The sequence below is a fragment of the Hyla sarda genome, chromosome 6, assembly GCF_029499605.1.
Source record: "Hyla sarda isolate aHylSar1 chromosome 6, aHylSar1.hap1, whole genome shotgun sequence".
Classification (NCBI taxonomy): Eukaryota; Metazoa; Chordata; class Amphibia; order Anura; family Hylidae; genus Hyla; species Hyla sarda.
Window position 1 is genome coordinate 50,493,773 of NC_079194.1, and position 13,799 is coordinate 50,507,571.

Consider the following 13,799-nt stretch of genomic DNA (forward strand, 5'->3'; position numbering starts at 1 on the left):
AGTGTCAGCGCCTCCTAGTGGCAAGAACATATACCCATCAGTTAGGTGTCCCCCAATGAGAAGCGCAAGAGAAATAGAGTTTTGGTGATAGTGGCCATTTAAAGCTGGGTTCTCATGTAGCACACACTATCAATTGCAGAATGAAATCCATAGCAAAATATGCACAAAATATGTAGATTTTGCAATGCATTCAAGCAAATCCAGAGTAAATTAAATAGGTTATCAGGCATTTTGCAAGAATTCACTCCCCCCCCCCACCCTTCCCCAGATCCTCTGTCTTCTTCCTACTCTCAAAAAGACTGTTCAGAACAGGACCTGCCCACTCAGCCAACTACTGGCAGAGACAATGCTATGGCAAATAATTGGCACTCCAATAATGCCTTCTCACCTGTGGTAAAGTTTTCTGCGAGTCTGTAGGAGTAAGACAGGGCCATTGTGCAAACGTGGCCATCACTGCAAGATCACAGTTGTGGTCGTAACCCTAGGAAAATATTTGAATACATTTCTGCTTGCATTTCGGCATTCCGGGCGCTGCTTCCGAGATGGGGACGTGACGGTCACGCCCCCTCCATTCATGTCTATGGGAGGGGGCATGATGTGAATGGAGGGGGCGTGGCCATGACGTCACGTCTCAGAGGCAGCGCCCGGCACAGAATTCCGGGGGCTGCACAGAGATCACGGGGGTTCCCAGCGGCGGGACCCCTGAGATCATACATCTTATCCCTATCCTTTGGATAGGGATACGATGTAGAAAGCTGGAATACCCCTTTAAAGAAAATACTAAAGTTAAAGCATTACTGTCAGTAAAACTTTTGACATATTGCTCAGAAACGTCAGACATTGTTAATCGCACTGGGTCTCACTCCTGGGACTTGCTGCCATCATGAGATATAGGTCAGGGAGTGGGCGCATTGCACTCTACTTCCCAGTTGGCCCTTCGATCTGAAATTTCTCTTTTTTGTCTGTCTATGCAGGAAAAAGGTTTCACATAAAAATACTCCAATTTTCTACACATGTATATGTTTTAATCTATATTTTTGTAAATTACAACACACGTTTTTAAAAAGGCAAAGTAAAACACCTAGGACTATGGAGAAAAACAAAAAAGCCACATCCAGAAGCTGCAAAAAACACAAATAAAAACTTAAAAAACGAGGATATATGAAGTGGTCTAAAAAGAAAAAATTATGCCAATAGCAACCATCCACAGTGCAGATTTTATTTTGCAAGAACCCTATAAAAAAATTAAAGCTACAGGGATTGGTCGCTATGGACATTAAAAGCAGTTTTTCTTTCAGACAGTTTCATAAAACCGCAATATCCCAAATTTTGGGAGTGGTAGAAAAATATATAAATAAAATGTTAAATATAAATAAATTAAAACAGGTTATTTATACCTGAGCAGAAATAAAGTGCATGTCTACTTCGGAACTACAGTTATTGCATTTTAATAACAGATTTTCTTGTTGACATTGATTCCATCCCATCCAGCCTTCTATTATTTTCAATGGCATTCTGTGCTGTTTACACTGCACAAATTATTCCAATGTAGATTTATAAACCTGATCAATCTGCTACCATCACTGCCGCAAAACCTGCCTTGTGCAAAGTCAAAGCTCATGGCAGAATTCCAAGGGTATGCTAAGGATATATTCTGGATGGAAAAAAATCTGGTGTATGAACAATGCTGTTAGGCTTTACTCACAATTTAAAATCAGTGAGGGGAAAAAAAATATATATAAAAAACACTGGCAAAACACTATGTTAAGCAGTCTAATAAAGGTCTATGGTTTTTCTTACTTTCCTGTTAATGCAAACTGTCAGCTCTGTTGTCTTCATTAGCCGAACTTCCTGTCTACTGTACACTCTAGCCGGGAATTTAGCCATAAACAGAAAGTGGAACATTAGACAACAGAGGAAACAGTAGGCTTTAGGAGCAAGGGCGAGCATGATGACTACAAAAAGGCAGTGCAATGCCTTTACCAATATATGCCCATTGAAAATAGGTCTCTTTGTTGGATAACCCACCACCCCCCCCTTTTTTTTTTGGTCCACTGTACCCGAAGATACTGCCATATCAGGTCAATGCATAGGGCGACTTTGAAATCTTATCCCAACCCCCCCGCAGTTCTCAAAAAATCTAATACAGGGTCCCCAGATAGGGGACATATCAGATATTAAACTGATAAGAACAGATACTACACTTTAGCTTAGCCAAAAGGCCGAGAAGCGATTTGGACAACCCCTTTAATTCTCACTTTTTTTTTTTTTTTTTTACACAAAGTGATGAATAAGTGACAAGAAAACTGTTCCCAGCTATTTCAATGAGCCATATATATTTTGTATAGTGTGGTAGGATGCATATGTTTGACTGCTCTCTATACCAAAGTGCGATAAGGACAAATGGAGGGACTCTAGAGTCCAAAGGATGGACTCCAACTGAGATCCTAGCCATTTCACGCACAATAAAAGTTGCCATACCCCTGTTAAGGTATGACAAGGTAGAAGGTAGAACGTAGAAAAGCACATTGGCCCCTTTAAAGGGTGGATATTTTCAGTATCTCCATGTTTTTAGCAGTGATCAAGTCACCATGGAGCACGGCCCCTCAGTTTTGGGCTTATGAAGTGGCCAGGTCACTGAAAACTCTCCCATTTTTAGATGCTGCAGACATGTGCCAACCGCCCACTCAAGTTACGTATGTGGGTGATGGTTGTGGCCACTGACTACTGCTGACTGTGGGCACTAACGTGTTCACAATTACTTCTGAAAACCTGGTACGGCACAGCTGGAGCGCAGATCTAAGATTTAGCAGTAAATATCAGCTATGTAAGAAAGGGTTTTTCATGCAGTAATGTAACTTTAAAAACCTGACACAGTAAATAGCTTTTGCTGCAACAGGTTCCATAGGAGGTCAAAAAAAGAAAAAAAAAGAAATTTTTCCCCTAACAAAGTCTAAATTCATCAACTCAAAAAGTCTAAGATTCCAGTCGCAGGCAACTTCTTGTTCCAAGCCCCAGAGATCTGAGGTATATTCAGAAATACAGTGTACAAATCTAGAGTGAATAGTCAATCCTTAGGGTGACGATGAAAGCAGCTAATGCAAGTATGATGCAATAGACAGATGACTTATTTCCAACATTGAAAAATCCACCACATGGGGAAGCTGATGTCCAATAAACCAAAGTAAGGATTATACAAAATATTGCTGTCCTCATAGTAGTAACAGTTTTACACCAACAGATAGAATTATGACCGATGTACTAGTATGATAGGTTAGTATATAGATTGAGGTCCTGAAATATAGAAAATAATTGTCTAGATATATAATGTAGGAGTAATGCTTTGTTTTGGCTGTTCAGCGGGAAATCTAATATCCAATATTTTCCCCCAGGATGGAGGAAACCTCTTGATAATGGAGAGTGAGAAGAAGAATATTCTGTTCATCCATAACTTGGGCCTCAATTTATATAGAAGTTCATGTTAGCATTTTCATTGTCAGCAAAGTTATATCCAATCGGGAGGAGAATGTAGTGGAGTGAAAGGCAGAGCTACAAAAAAATCCAACATTATCCATTATAACATTATCCAAAATATACTTTGTAATACATAAAGGGGGGGGGGGGGGGGGGGAAATAATATATATTGTATACACACACAAAAAAAAAAAAAAAAATGTATATGTATATTTTATATATAAAATAAATAAATATTATATATATATAAAATATATATAAAATATATATAAAATATATATATAAATATATATAAATATATATAAAATATATATAAAATATATATAAAATATATATAAAATATATATATAAAATATATATATAAAATATATATATATATATAAAATATATATATATATATAAAATATATATATAAAATATATATATATATATAAAATATATATATAAAATATATATATAAAATATATATATAAAATAAATATAATATAATATACGCACACACGACCAGTCGTACATTGTAATGACTTCCATCATTCTTACATAACATGCACTCCAAAACCGGTATTTGGGGAAAACTATTTTGTGACAAATGGAGCTGATCAGGACAGCTAACACCCAGCTGCTCTGTCAAGAAAATGTGAGACAATAGCACTGAAAAAAAATAAAAAAAAAATAAAAAAAGGAAACCAAAAATATACAAGCAGCCATCTATAAATCACACCCTCAGGATAAACATATATAAATATAGGAATATTATGATAATTTCTCTAAACATGAACTATAAGATGCCTCAGATCATTTTCCCTAAGGAGCCTTGTGTATATTACAGTTACCAAGTGAGGGAAATAAACAAACCGTTAAATGTCTGTTGTGTAAAATGTAGCAATTCTAAACCCAATGATTTATCTTATATAGTTTCAGTCATGTATGTTCTGCCTTGATAAAGAGCCTACTATAATAGATAACGTGATTCTCTAAGCCCTGTACATCCTTGTTGCTCAGTTCTTTAAGAGGTTTCTGAATACATGGAAGGTAAATGCTTCACTTCTTTTATGTACTTACCATCAGGAGTTGTATCTGTAATTTTTGTAAATCCCGGGGTCATACTTTTAAAAATCTTAACCCTTCCACCACCAACCACCGTTTCTGGTCCAAGTAAGCACACCAAAGCTGCCAGGCCACGAAGGGTTACAGACACTAGTAAATCACTTGTGTCACGTAAACCCAGGAGCACCTATGAGAAACAAAATTGGTTACACTGTCATAACTATCTGACAGATGGGGTTCCTACCTCTCAGACCAGCACCTATTGCCATTACTGGAATACCCCACTAACCCCCCATGACTGCTGCATCCAGGAGGAGGTGGTCAGCAAATTCTATATACTATGTTAGCTGTTGCTTATTGAGTAATACTATTCTCCTTACTGCTGTAGTGGCATATTACAATGGGTAAGTGATCCAAAATAGCACTTTTACTGCATAGTTAGGCACCTTAATTTAGAGACCAGGTTGGTTCGATCATACTCTGTGCACCTTACTCTGTATTATAACCATGCTGTCAGCAATGATTTAAAGGGATCACTCCGTGGACCCACTATTTTTATACTGTTGGAACAACATAGTAGTCATAACTAGATAGCCACACTGATTGCCAATTGGATTTTAAATTCTTCTATTTTTCCTGTATTTGTGAAGCATTAATAAAGTAATATTTTTCAGCAGCTCCTCATCTTTGTGTTCAATATCCTATACTTATAATTGCTGATGGTACTGACTGGTAATTTATTTTTTCTCTATGCAAATTTCTAATAATTCCTTATTAAAACCACTTGCTTCTGTTACTCCCAGGAACGTGAATCAAGAAATGAATGGTACCCACTGATAACAGTTCTGGAATTTGTGCAAAAAGTAGTAAACAAAATAAATAAAACACTGATATCAATCTGGAATTGCAGTCATTTTAGGGACCCATAATATTTCAGCCCAACTGTGGGTCTAATGACCCTAATCGAAAGCATCATATTAGCTCCCTATGCACAGTATCCTGCGCATATTTGATGTGCAGGATTTGAAGCTGTGAAATCTACAGGATAAATTCCTTCACATCAAATCCTGCACAGGATCCTGTACATGTGAATACACCCTTAGTGCGTTCACACGTAAGCAGATTTGATGCGCAGGATTTGATACACAGGATTTTCTGCTGCAGATTTCAATGTAAACTAAATGACTGTTCACAGCTTCTAATCTGCAGTTACAAATCCTGCGCATCAAATCTGCGCAGGATTCTGTATGTGTGAACGTACCCTTAATGCGATTTCTAATCAACAAAAACAAATGTAGCTATTGACAGATCACTGATTGGACAATGAATCAAATAATAACTGCGTCTAAGTTAATGGCCTTTACCAAGTGCCCAGGAGGCTATACATGCAGCATGCACTCCTTCTCCCTCCCCCACCCCTCCCTGCCTTGACTGATTGACATACAGGACTTGGTACAGGTCCTCTTTAAAAGGGGCACCTACTTGTGGAAGTATAATGTCTTTCAGCTCTTTTAACGTGAAGAGCTCTCCATATGCATCTATGTGGGTCAACAAAACCACCCGAACATGCTCTTCATGTACTTCGAACATTTTCATCAATACTGGGATGACTTTGGTCTGGAAGAGAGGTGGGGACAGAAGGCAATCTTCACGGTTTCTTCCCATAATATCTATTGTCAAACGAAAGGTGAAAACAGGTTTTTAAAATATTTTATACAGAGACATGCACATATCACCTTGACACTCAATTTATGATTTTTTTTACTATATTGGTGTAGACCATAAGCGGAGAGAACTTTAAAGAGGACCTGTGGCCGAATCAGAAAGCAGTTTTAAGTATCATAAGATAAGTTGGGGGAGGCCTAATCACATACCTGTTTACAATATGTTGATCAGCCCTCCGTTCCTGAGAGATAGAGGGGGGTGGAGTGTTTCCATCTGACGGGCAGCCCCTTCATTACTTATTACAGTAGGGGCTGTGTGTCACTGTGAAGACTATGGGGCAGTGTGCATATAAAATTGCAGGGGGGTGTTCAGCACTGCCTGTACTGAGACACTATACAAGTACACAGAGCAGCTGCTGTTGGGAAAAACTTTAATAACAGGAGAAAGAAGCATTTTAGTCTAATAAGGTAATATTACAAAAGCTTCTCATATTATTTTGTGCTATTGCTCTATGTAATGGTTGTTTAAATGACAGTGTTTGTTAAAAGGAGTACTTCGGGAAAGAAAAACTTGTCCCCCATCCTAAGGTCAGACCGCTAGGACTAGGGATCGACCAATATCGTTTTTTTAGGGCAGATACCGATAACTTATACCGATATTCCGGTATAAGTTATCGGCTATTTATCCCCCTGCGACACCGCTGCAGATCACTGATTTAAAGCGGGCGCTTTAAATCAATGTGCTGCAGTGGCTTTTGCGGTGCCGTAGGCCGCCGCCACCACCCGCTTCTCTCCCCCTACCTGTCAGGGTGGTCCGGGCCATCCTTCCTTCCTGTAGTGTCCGGCGGCATTCCGGGTGGAGGGTGAACATGTCTGGGCTGTCCTTCTCCAGGGGTCATCTTCTCCACTCCGGGCAGGCTCCGGCCTAGTAACGCAGCATAGACGCCGCTGCGCAGTGACGCCCATGCGCAGTGACGCCCATGCGCAGCGACGCACCTGACGTCACGGCGTAGCGGCGTCTATGCAGCGTACTAGGCCGGAGCCTGCCCGGAGTGGAGAAGATGACCCCTGGAGAAGAAGGACAGCCCGGACCGGTTCACCCTCCACCCGGAATGCCGCCGGACACTACAGGACCCCCATTACGGGCAAGTTTAATTTTTTTATTGACTTGGAGGGTGGGGGAGGGGCCCGACCGGTACAGCGATAAGGGCAAAAATCCATACCGGTATACCGCCCAGCACTACGGTGGGGGGTGCGACGCCGTGCGGTGGGTCGGGGGGGTGGGGTGGTCGCGGTGCGGTGGGCATTATCGGCAAGGTAATTGCCGATACCGATAATGCCCAAAATCGTGATTATCGGCCGATAATATCGGCCATACCGATAATCGGTCGATCCCTAGCTAGGACCCCCAGCAATCTCCTGTATGTGGCCCAGGCTCTCCTAAACGGAGCATGTCAACCACCGCACAAAGCGACGGCCAGCTCTATGGGAGAGACGGAAATTTGTGTGTGCAGCTCTCTGGCTCTGCTATAGAGATGCATTGAGGGGGCGTATCGGCCATTACTTTGTGTGTTTGTCAACACGCCCCATTCAGAAGGAGAGCAGGGGCTCCGTACAGGAGATTACAGAGGGTCCCAGCAGTCAGACCTCCCACCATCTGACATTTATCCCTTATCCTTAGGATAGCAGATACATTTTTCTATCCCGGAGTACTCTAAAATTTCTAGAACCCTTCAGTTCTACACACCAAAAGAAACACCCCCTACACACAAAGCAAAAAGCTAAAGAGCTGAACAGAATTTACCTCTTTTAGGTCTGAGAAGATGAGGCAAGAAGCTTTTTGTAGCCATAGGCTCAGCAAATACAAACTGGTTGAGAAGAAGAGGAACCAGCCTTGAGGATATAAGCTCTTCGGGCAAGGAAGATACTCTGTCCAACAAAGTCCTAAGCAAGAGTAAAAGCTTTATTTGTCATTATATACTGACAAATGTACAATCCATACACAAAAATATTTATCACAATTTTAATAATTCATTCAGACAGACATCTTTTGGTAACTTAAAAAGGATTCTGTCATCAGATTTATGCTGCTCTGAGGTCAAAACAACACCATATATCTGATAATATTCTAGTATTCTAATATTCTGCAAATAGTCGATAAGGGGCCGCAGAAACCTGGGAGAGCCGCGGCAGTCGCACGAACCAGAGCAGCAATAGTGGTGGTGAGTAGGACTTTTTTTTTTTTTTGCAAGCCAGCAGGACTACAGGCAGTATAAGTCGACGCTGTAACAATAGCCTGGTGCCCCGAGCGCTGCCCATAGCCTCCAAATGCCTGCGCTCAGCCTTGGCCGCCAGTCTACCTTCCCAGCTACACCGCAAGCTGCCAGCATCCCCTGCCTTTGTGACTAGTGCTCCCCTTGTAAGTGCTACAAGCCATATCTGGCAAACACCAGCATTTCAAGGGCGGGTTTCAAGCTATGCTATGTTGTACATATACACACATATTTGAATAAAAATACATATGTAAATATATATATATATATATATATATATATATATATATATATATACACACACATACATACATACATACATACATACACACACAGTATATATATATCTTACATATGTATTTTTATTCAAATATATGTGTGTGTGTAATATATGTACAACATACACACATGGAGAGATAGAGAGAGAGATATATATATATATATATATATATCTCTCTCTCTATCTCTATGTGTGTATGTTGTACATATATTACATATACACACATATATTTGACTAAAAATACATATACACATGTATTTTTTATTTTCATACAAGTAATTGTGCGTATTAGATATCTTTCATATATACATATGTATAGCTCCAGCTGTGGCAAAACAAACTCCCAGCATTCCCAAAAAGTCAAAGTCCGTCTGTGCATGCGTGGAGTTAAAGTTTTAAAGTTTTTAAACAGCTTAAGGCACCCTTTTTGGGAAACACTGCTACATAGTTTAAATAGATAAATATAGAGATATATCTCCCCAATAAAGCTCTACTAAAAACACTAGTATATAATATATATATTATATATATATTTATTTTATTTTTTATAGTGTTTTTAAAGTGTTTATTATAGTGTTTTAAAACTGTATGTATATATATATATATATACACACATATATATACACACACACATACCGTTTTAAAACACTTTAAAAACATTTATATATATATATATATATATAATATTTTTAAAGTGTTTTCAAACGGTATGTGTGTGTGTATATATATGTGTGTATATATATATACATACAGTTTTAAAACACTATAATCAACACTTTAAAAACACTATAAAAAAATAAAATTATATATAATTTTATTTTTTTATAGTGTTTTTAAAGTGTTTATTATAGTGTTTTAAAACTGTATGTATATATATATATACACATATATATATATATATATAAATGTTTTTAAAGTGTTTTAAAACGGTATGTGTGTGTGTATATATATATATTATATATATATATATATATATATATATATATATATATATATATATATACACATACAGTTTTAAAACACTATAATAAACACTTTAAAAACACTATAAAAAAATAAAATAAATATATATATAATTATATATATATATATATATATATATATATATATATATATAGTGTTTTAGTAGAGCTTTATTGGGGAGATATATCTCTATATTTATCTATTTAAACTATGTAGCAGTGTTTCCCAAAAAGGGTGCCTTCAGCTGTTTAAAAACTTTAAAACTTCAACTCCACGCATGCACAGATGGACTTTGACTTTTTGGGAATGCTGGGAGTTGTAGTTTTTCAACAGATTGAGGCCCCCATTTTGTTAATCATTGCTATATAGTACAGCAGATGAAAGCAGGATGGGAATGGTTGCTTAGTAACATTCTGAGCGTTGGGGCTGGTCAGGTGACTAACGCAGAAAACGTTTATGAGGAAGTGAGCATAGAGTGAAAGCAAAGAATGCTGGGACCTGTAGTTTATAGATGGCGTGCAGGGAAGTGAACAAGCAGGAGGGCAAAAAAGTTTATTAGAGCCACGTACAGGAGATGCAAAGGTCACATTAGAATAGATGCAAGGTTAATGTCCTATGCTGATCTGAGTTTTTTTTCAATTCAGTTTGTTGGATAACCCCTTTAATTTTGTCAGGACCAAATAACTGTATGCGACCCTCTTGGCTTTTCCCTAACAGATAAGGTCAAAGAAAAGCAGGATTGACCAAGTGAAATTTTGTAGTCTAATCTTTTTTTTTTCTCTCAAGAGCAGATAAGTTGCGGCTGCCAGAGATGTCTATCAAAAGATAACTCACCATTGACAACACATGCAAATGCAAGCTTTGCCAAACTGAGCGTGCATGCATATGGGAAGAACAGCAGTTGGCTGAATGATCATTTACCCAACAGCTTCGGAGATCTGTTGCCACCTTACTGCTACCTTTGTTCTAACCCAATAGTGAATTGTAAATGTGGGAATACACATTAGGGTATGTTAACACTACGGAATCTCCACTCATGGTATTCTGGGAGAGTAGATTCTGGAATCTACTCTCCCAGGACCGCGTGGCCCTGCGCCATCGCCTACAATGCAGTGCGAGCGTAATTCATTCTTCCAGTGGGGGAATTTGCCAAACAGTATGAACGGCTCCGTGGAAGACCCATTCACACCAATGCAAAAGTTCACACCGCGGAATTCCAAAGCACAATTTCACAAGCGGAAGTTCTGTAGTAAGAACATACCCTTCACAGAACTGCACAGATGGCTGAAGAGGAAACTGAAGAGGCTGCGTAGACTTCAAACTGCTCATTATCCTGAAGGTAGGACATCAATTTTGACATTTAGATTCTGTTGAAAATTCCAGTTGAACTTATAGACCAGTGTTTCCCAACCAGGGAAATACAAAAGACTGTCCAGGCATGCTGGGAGTTGTAGTTTTGCAACAGCTGGAGGCAACCTGGTTGGGAAACACTGATCTAGATAGCTGCACCGTACATATTTTTTTGTATACCATTGTGTCGAAAAGTACATTTGCAGGTATCCTAATGTATCCTGGCTAAATAGATTGGCCAACTGGACACCACAAACTGAGTGATTTAGCCTAACAGTTTCCAGTGTTCTGTTCGACCATAGGAGCATAAAACTAAAAAGAAGGAAGTGTCAGAGAACAGACGCCATTGGTTTGGCAGGATAAACAATTCTTCATGCCGTGCAGTATTCTTCCCATCAAATATGTTGGAATCTCCTATGGAGCCTCCTACGCAGATGTGAACAGAGCCGTACGCTGACTACAGGGTCAGATTACAGACAGCGATTGTTTGTAGCAACCAAATGAAAAGCTTACGTTACTAAAAAAAACTCACTTGAAAAACTCATTCTTCTCATCTTCGGTTTTCACAGTTAAACTTTCTAAGAAGTTGACAACTTCAAGAAAATCATTTCTGTTAGAAGAAAATAAAATTATGTAAAAGTTACCATCAAATGATATGCTTAAAGGAGAACTACGGGATTGAAAATTTTATCCCCTATCCTATATAAGTTTAAGATCGCGGGGGGTCCGACCGCTGGGGCCCCCCACGATCTCCTGTACAGGGCCCCGGCTCTCTGCATAAAGAGCGCGTGTCGACCACCACACTAGGCGGCTGACACGCGCCCTCCATTTACTGCTATGCGAGAGCCGAAGCGCTGCCTTCGGCAATTTCCGGCTCTCCCATAGCAGTGTATGCAGGAGGCGTGTCGGCCACTCTAACCAGAGAGCCGGGGCCCCGTACGGGAGATCGCGGGGGGCCCCAGCGGTCGGACCCCCCACGATCTGAAACTTATCCCCTATCCTTAGGATAGGGGATACATTTTTCAATCCCGTAGTTCTCCTTTAACTGGGTGATCATAATGATTGAGGGCAAAAAGTGATGCACAAAGATGAAATCTTGCTACTTTATCAGAAGACAATTACTATACAAAATAATTTGTGACAAGATATGACAGATAAAGCTGTCTACAGCAGATTCAAATGAGTAGTAACAATACATTACAATTGTGTAATTGTACAGAAAAGTATGGTTCATAGACAGAGGGGTAACTTCTGGGCCCCCGATGTAAAATCTGTCACACTGCCCCAAACGCCAGTTATAATACTGGTTTCTAATGGGGCAGATGTGATTTGGGGGCCACCTGAGGCACCAGGGCTCTGGTGTGACTGCTACCTCTGCACCCCCGGTTCATAGAAAAATAGGTCCTATTCTAAACTGTAATTACCTACCTAAAGAAGTTATGGTTCAGTAATGTTGACAGGGCGGGTCGGAGCTCTGGTTCGGGATTCAGAAGTAAGTTCTTTACAGTGATCTTGAAGCTAGAGAGCACTTCAGCTGGAAACAAATAGAACATTATTGTTATACTCTGGCGCCTTCAGGTTTGGCTCTAATAAGCCATTACTATACAGTCAACCAGGCAATGGACGCTTTTGCACTAAATAAAAATCTTCTTTAATGCAGAAATGGAGCAACTTTCTAAATAGTCTTCATTAAAGGGGTACTCCGCCGTTCAGCGTTTGGAACAAAATGTTCCGAACACTTAGAGCCGGCAGCTCGTTACGTCATAACCCCGCCCCCTCAATGCAAGTCTATGGGAGGGGGCGTGACAGCCGTCACGCCCCCTCCCATAGACTTGCATTGAGGAGGCGGGGCGTGACCTAATGACAGGGCGGGGCTATGACGTCACAAACTCCCTGCACCGGCTCTAAGCATTCGGAACATTTTGTTGCAAACGATGAGCAGCGGAGTACCCCTTTAACAATGAAGCTCGTACTCTTTGGGGTGGTCCCTGACAGCTTATAACCATTCCTCCGGCTACGACTCACAAATCTCCCACTATGCTCATATAAAGACGACATTTGTTGCTCAGGGCCAGAAATACTTCCAGTGACTCTGAGCCCCGTTCCTGGCAGAAGTTACAACTAGGATTTCTCTGAAACCAGCGCAGCTGTAGAGAGTGCATTATAAATGATTGCTTCTCGGGCAGCATGAAAATAGTTACAGGTCCCCAAACAAAATCAGAAATATAGTACAGAGCTGCAATAAATATGTCATGGTACAGAGACTTACACTGATCTTTAACATGTGCCAGAAGACTTTCTACCAACCGTCCAAACAAGAAAGCATCACGAGCATGGCTTAAAGATACTGGCAAAATGCCAAACTCTGCAGACTGAAAAATAAGTAAAAAGAGAAAAATATACAATTATTTTTATACATCCGACTATACAGGAAAGCGGCAATGAAATGGTTATTGCCCAGACCAGCAATGCTACATCACTATATTAAGTTTTTTTTTTCTATATGTTTATTGTACATTAAACACGTACATTAGGGCATATAGACAGGAGATGTCTGATTGGAAAAAACTAAGTCCTGTTCAACGTTCCAGCTTTCCTTTGTCTGCTACATGGAGGCCTCATCTACAATACCATATTCAAAAAGGTGTTATCCAGGAGTATTAACACAGCTAAATTTTTTTCTAAAAAACAGCACCACCCCTGTCCTCAGTTTGTGTGCGGTATTACAAATTGGCTCCATTCACTTCA

The 13,799-nt window shown here is 39.7% G+C and overlaps 1 protein-coding gene and 1 non-coding gene across 3 annotated transcripts in view; both read right to left on the minus strand.

Moving 5' to 3' along the window:
- SCYL3 (SCY1 like pseudokinase 3) overlaps window positions 1–13,799 on the minus strand; it is a 65,751-nt gene that overhangs the window by 41,416 nt on the left and 10,536 nt on the right. For both annotated transcript variants that reach the window (XM_056523673.1, XM_056523674.1), the window contains exons 4-9: window positions 13,321–13,423; window positions 12,480–12,585; window positions 11,584–11,661; window positions 7,990–8,129; window positions 6,004–6,191; window positions 4,537–4,708 (exon numbers count right to left, since the gene is read on the minus strand). In XM_056523673.1, the coding sequence (XP_056379648.1) occupies window positions 4,537–4,708; window positions 6,004–6,191; window positions 7,990–8,129; window positions 11,584–11,661; window positions 12,480–12,585; window positions 13,321–13,423 (787 nt within the window). The remainder of the gene's footprint in view (window positions 1–4,536; window positions 4,709–6,003; window positions 6,192–7,989; window positions 8,130–11,583; window positions 11,662–12,479; window positions 12,586–13,320; window positions 13,424–13,799) is intronic.
- LOC130277932 (U2 spliceosomal RNA) lies at window positions 2,045–2,234 on the minus strand. The gene has a single exon (XR_008845642.1). It is a non-coding gene; the product is annotated as a U2 spliceosomal RNA (small nuclear RNA).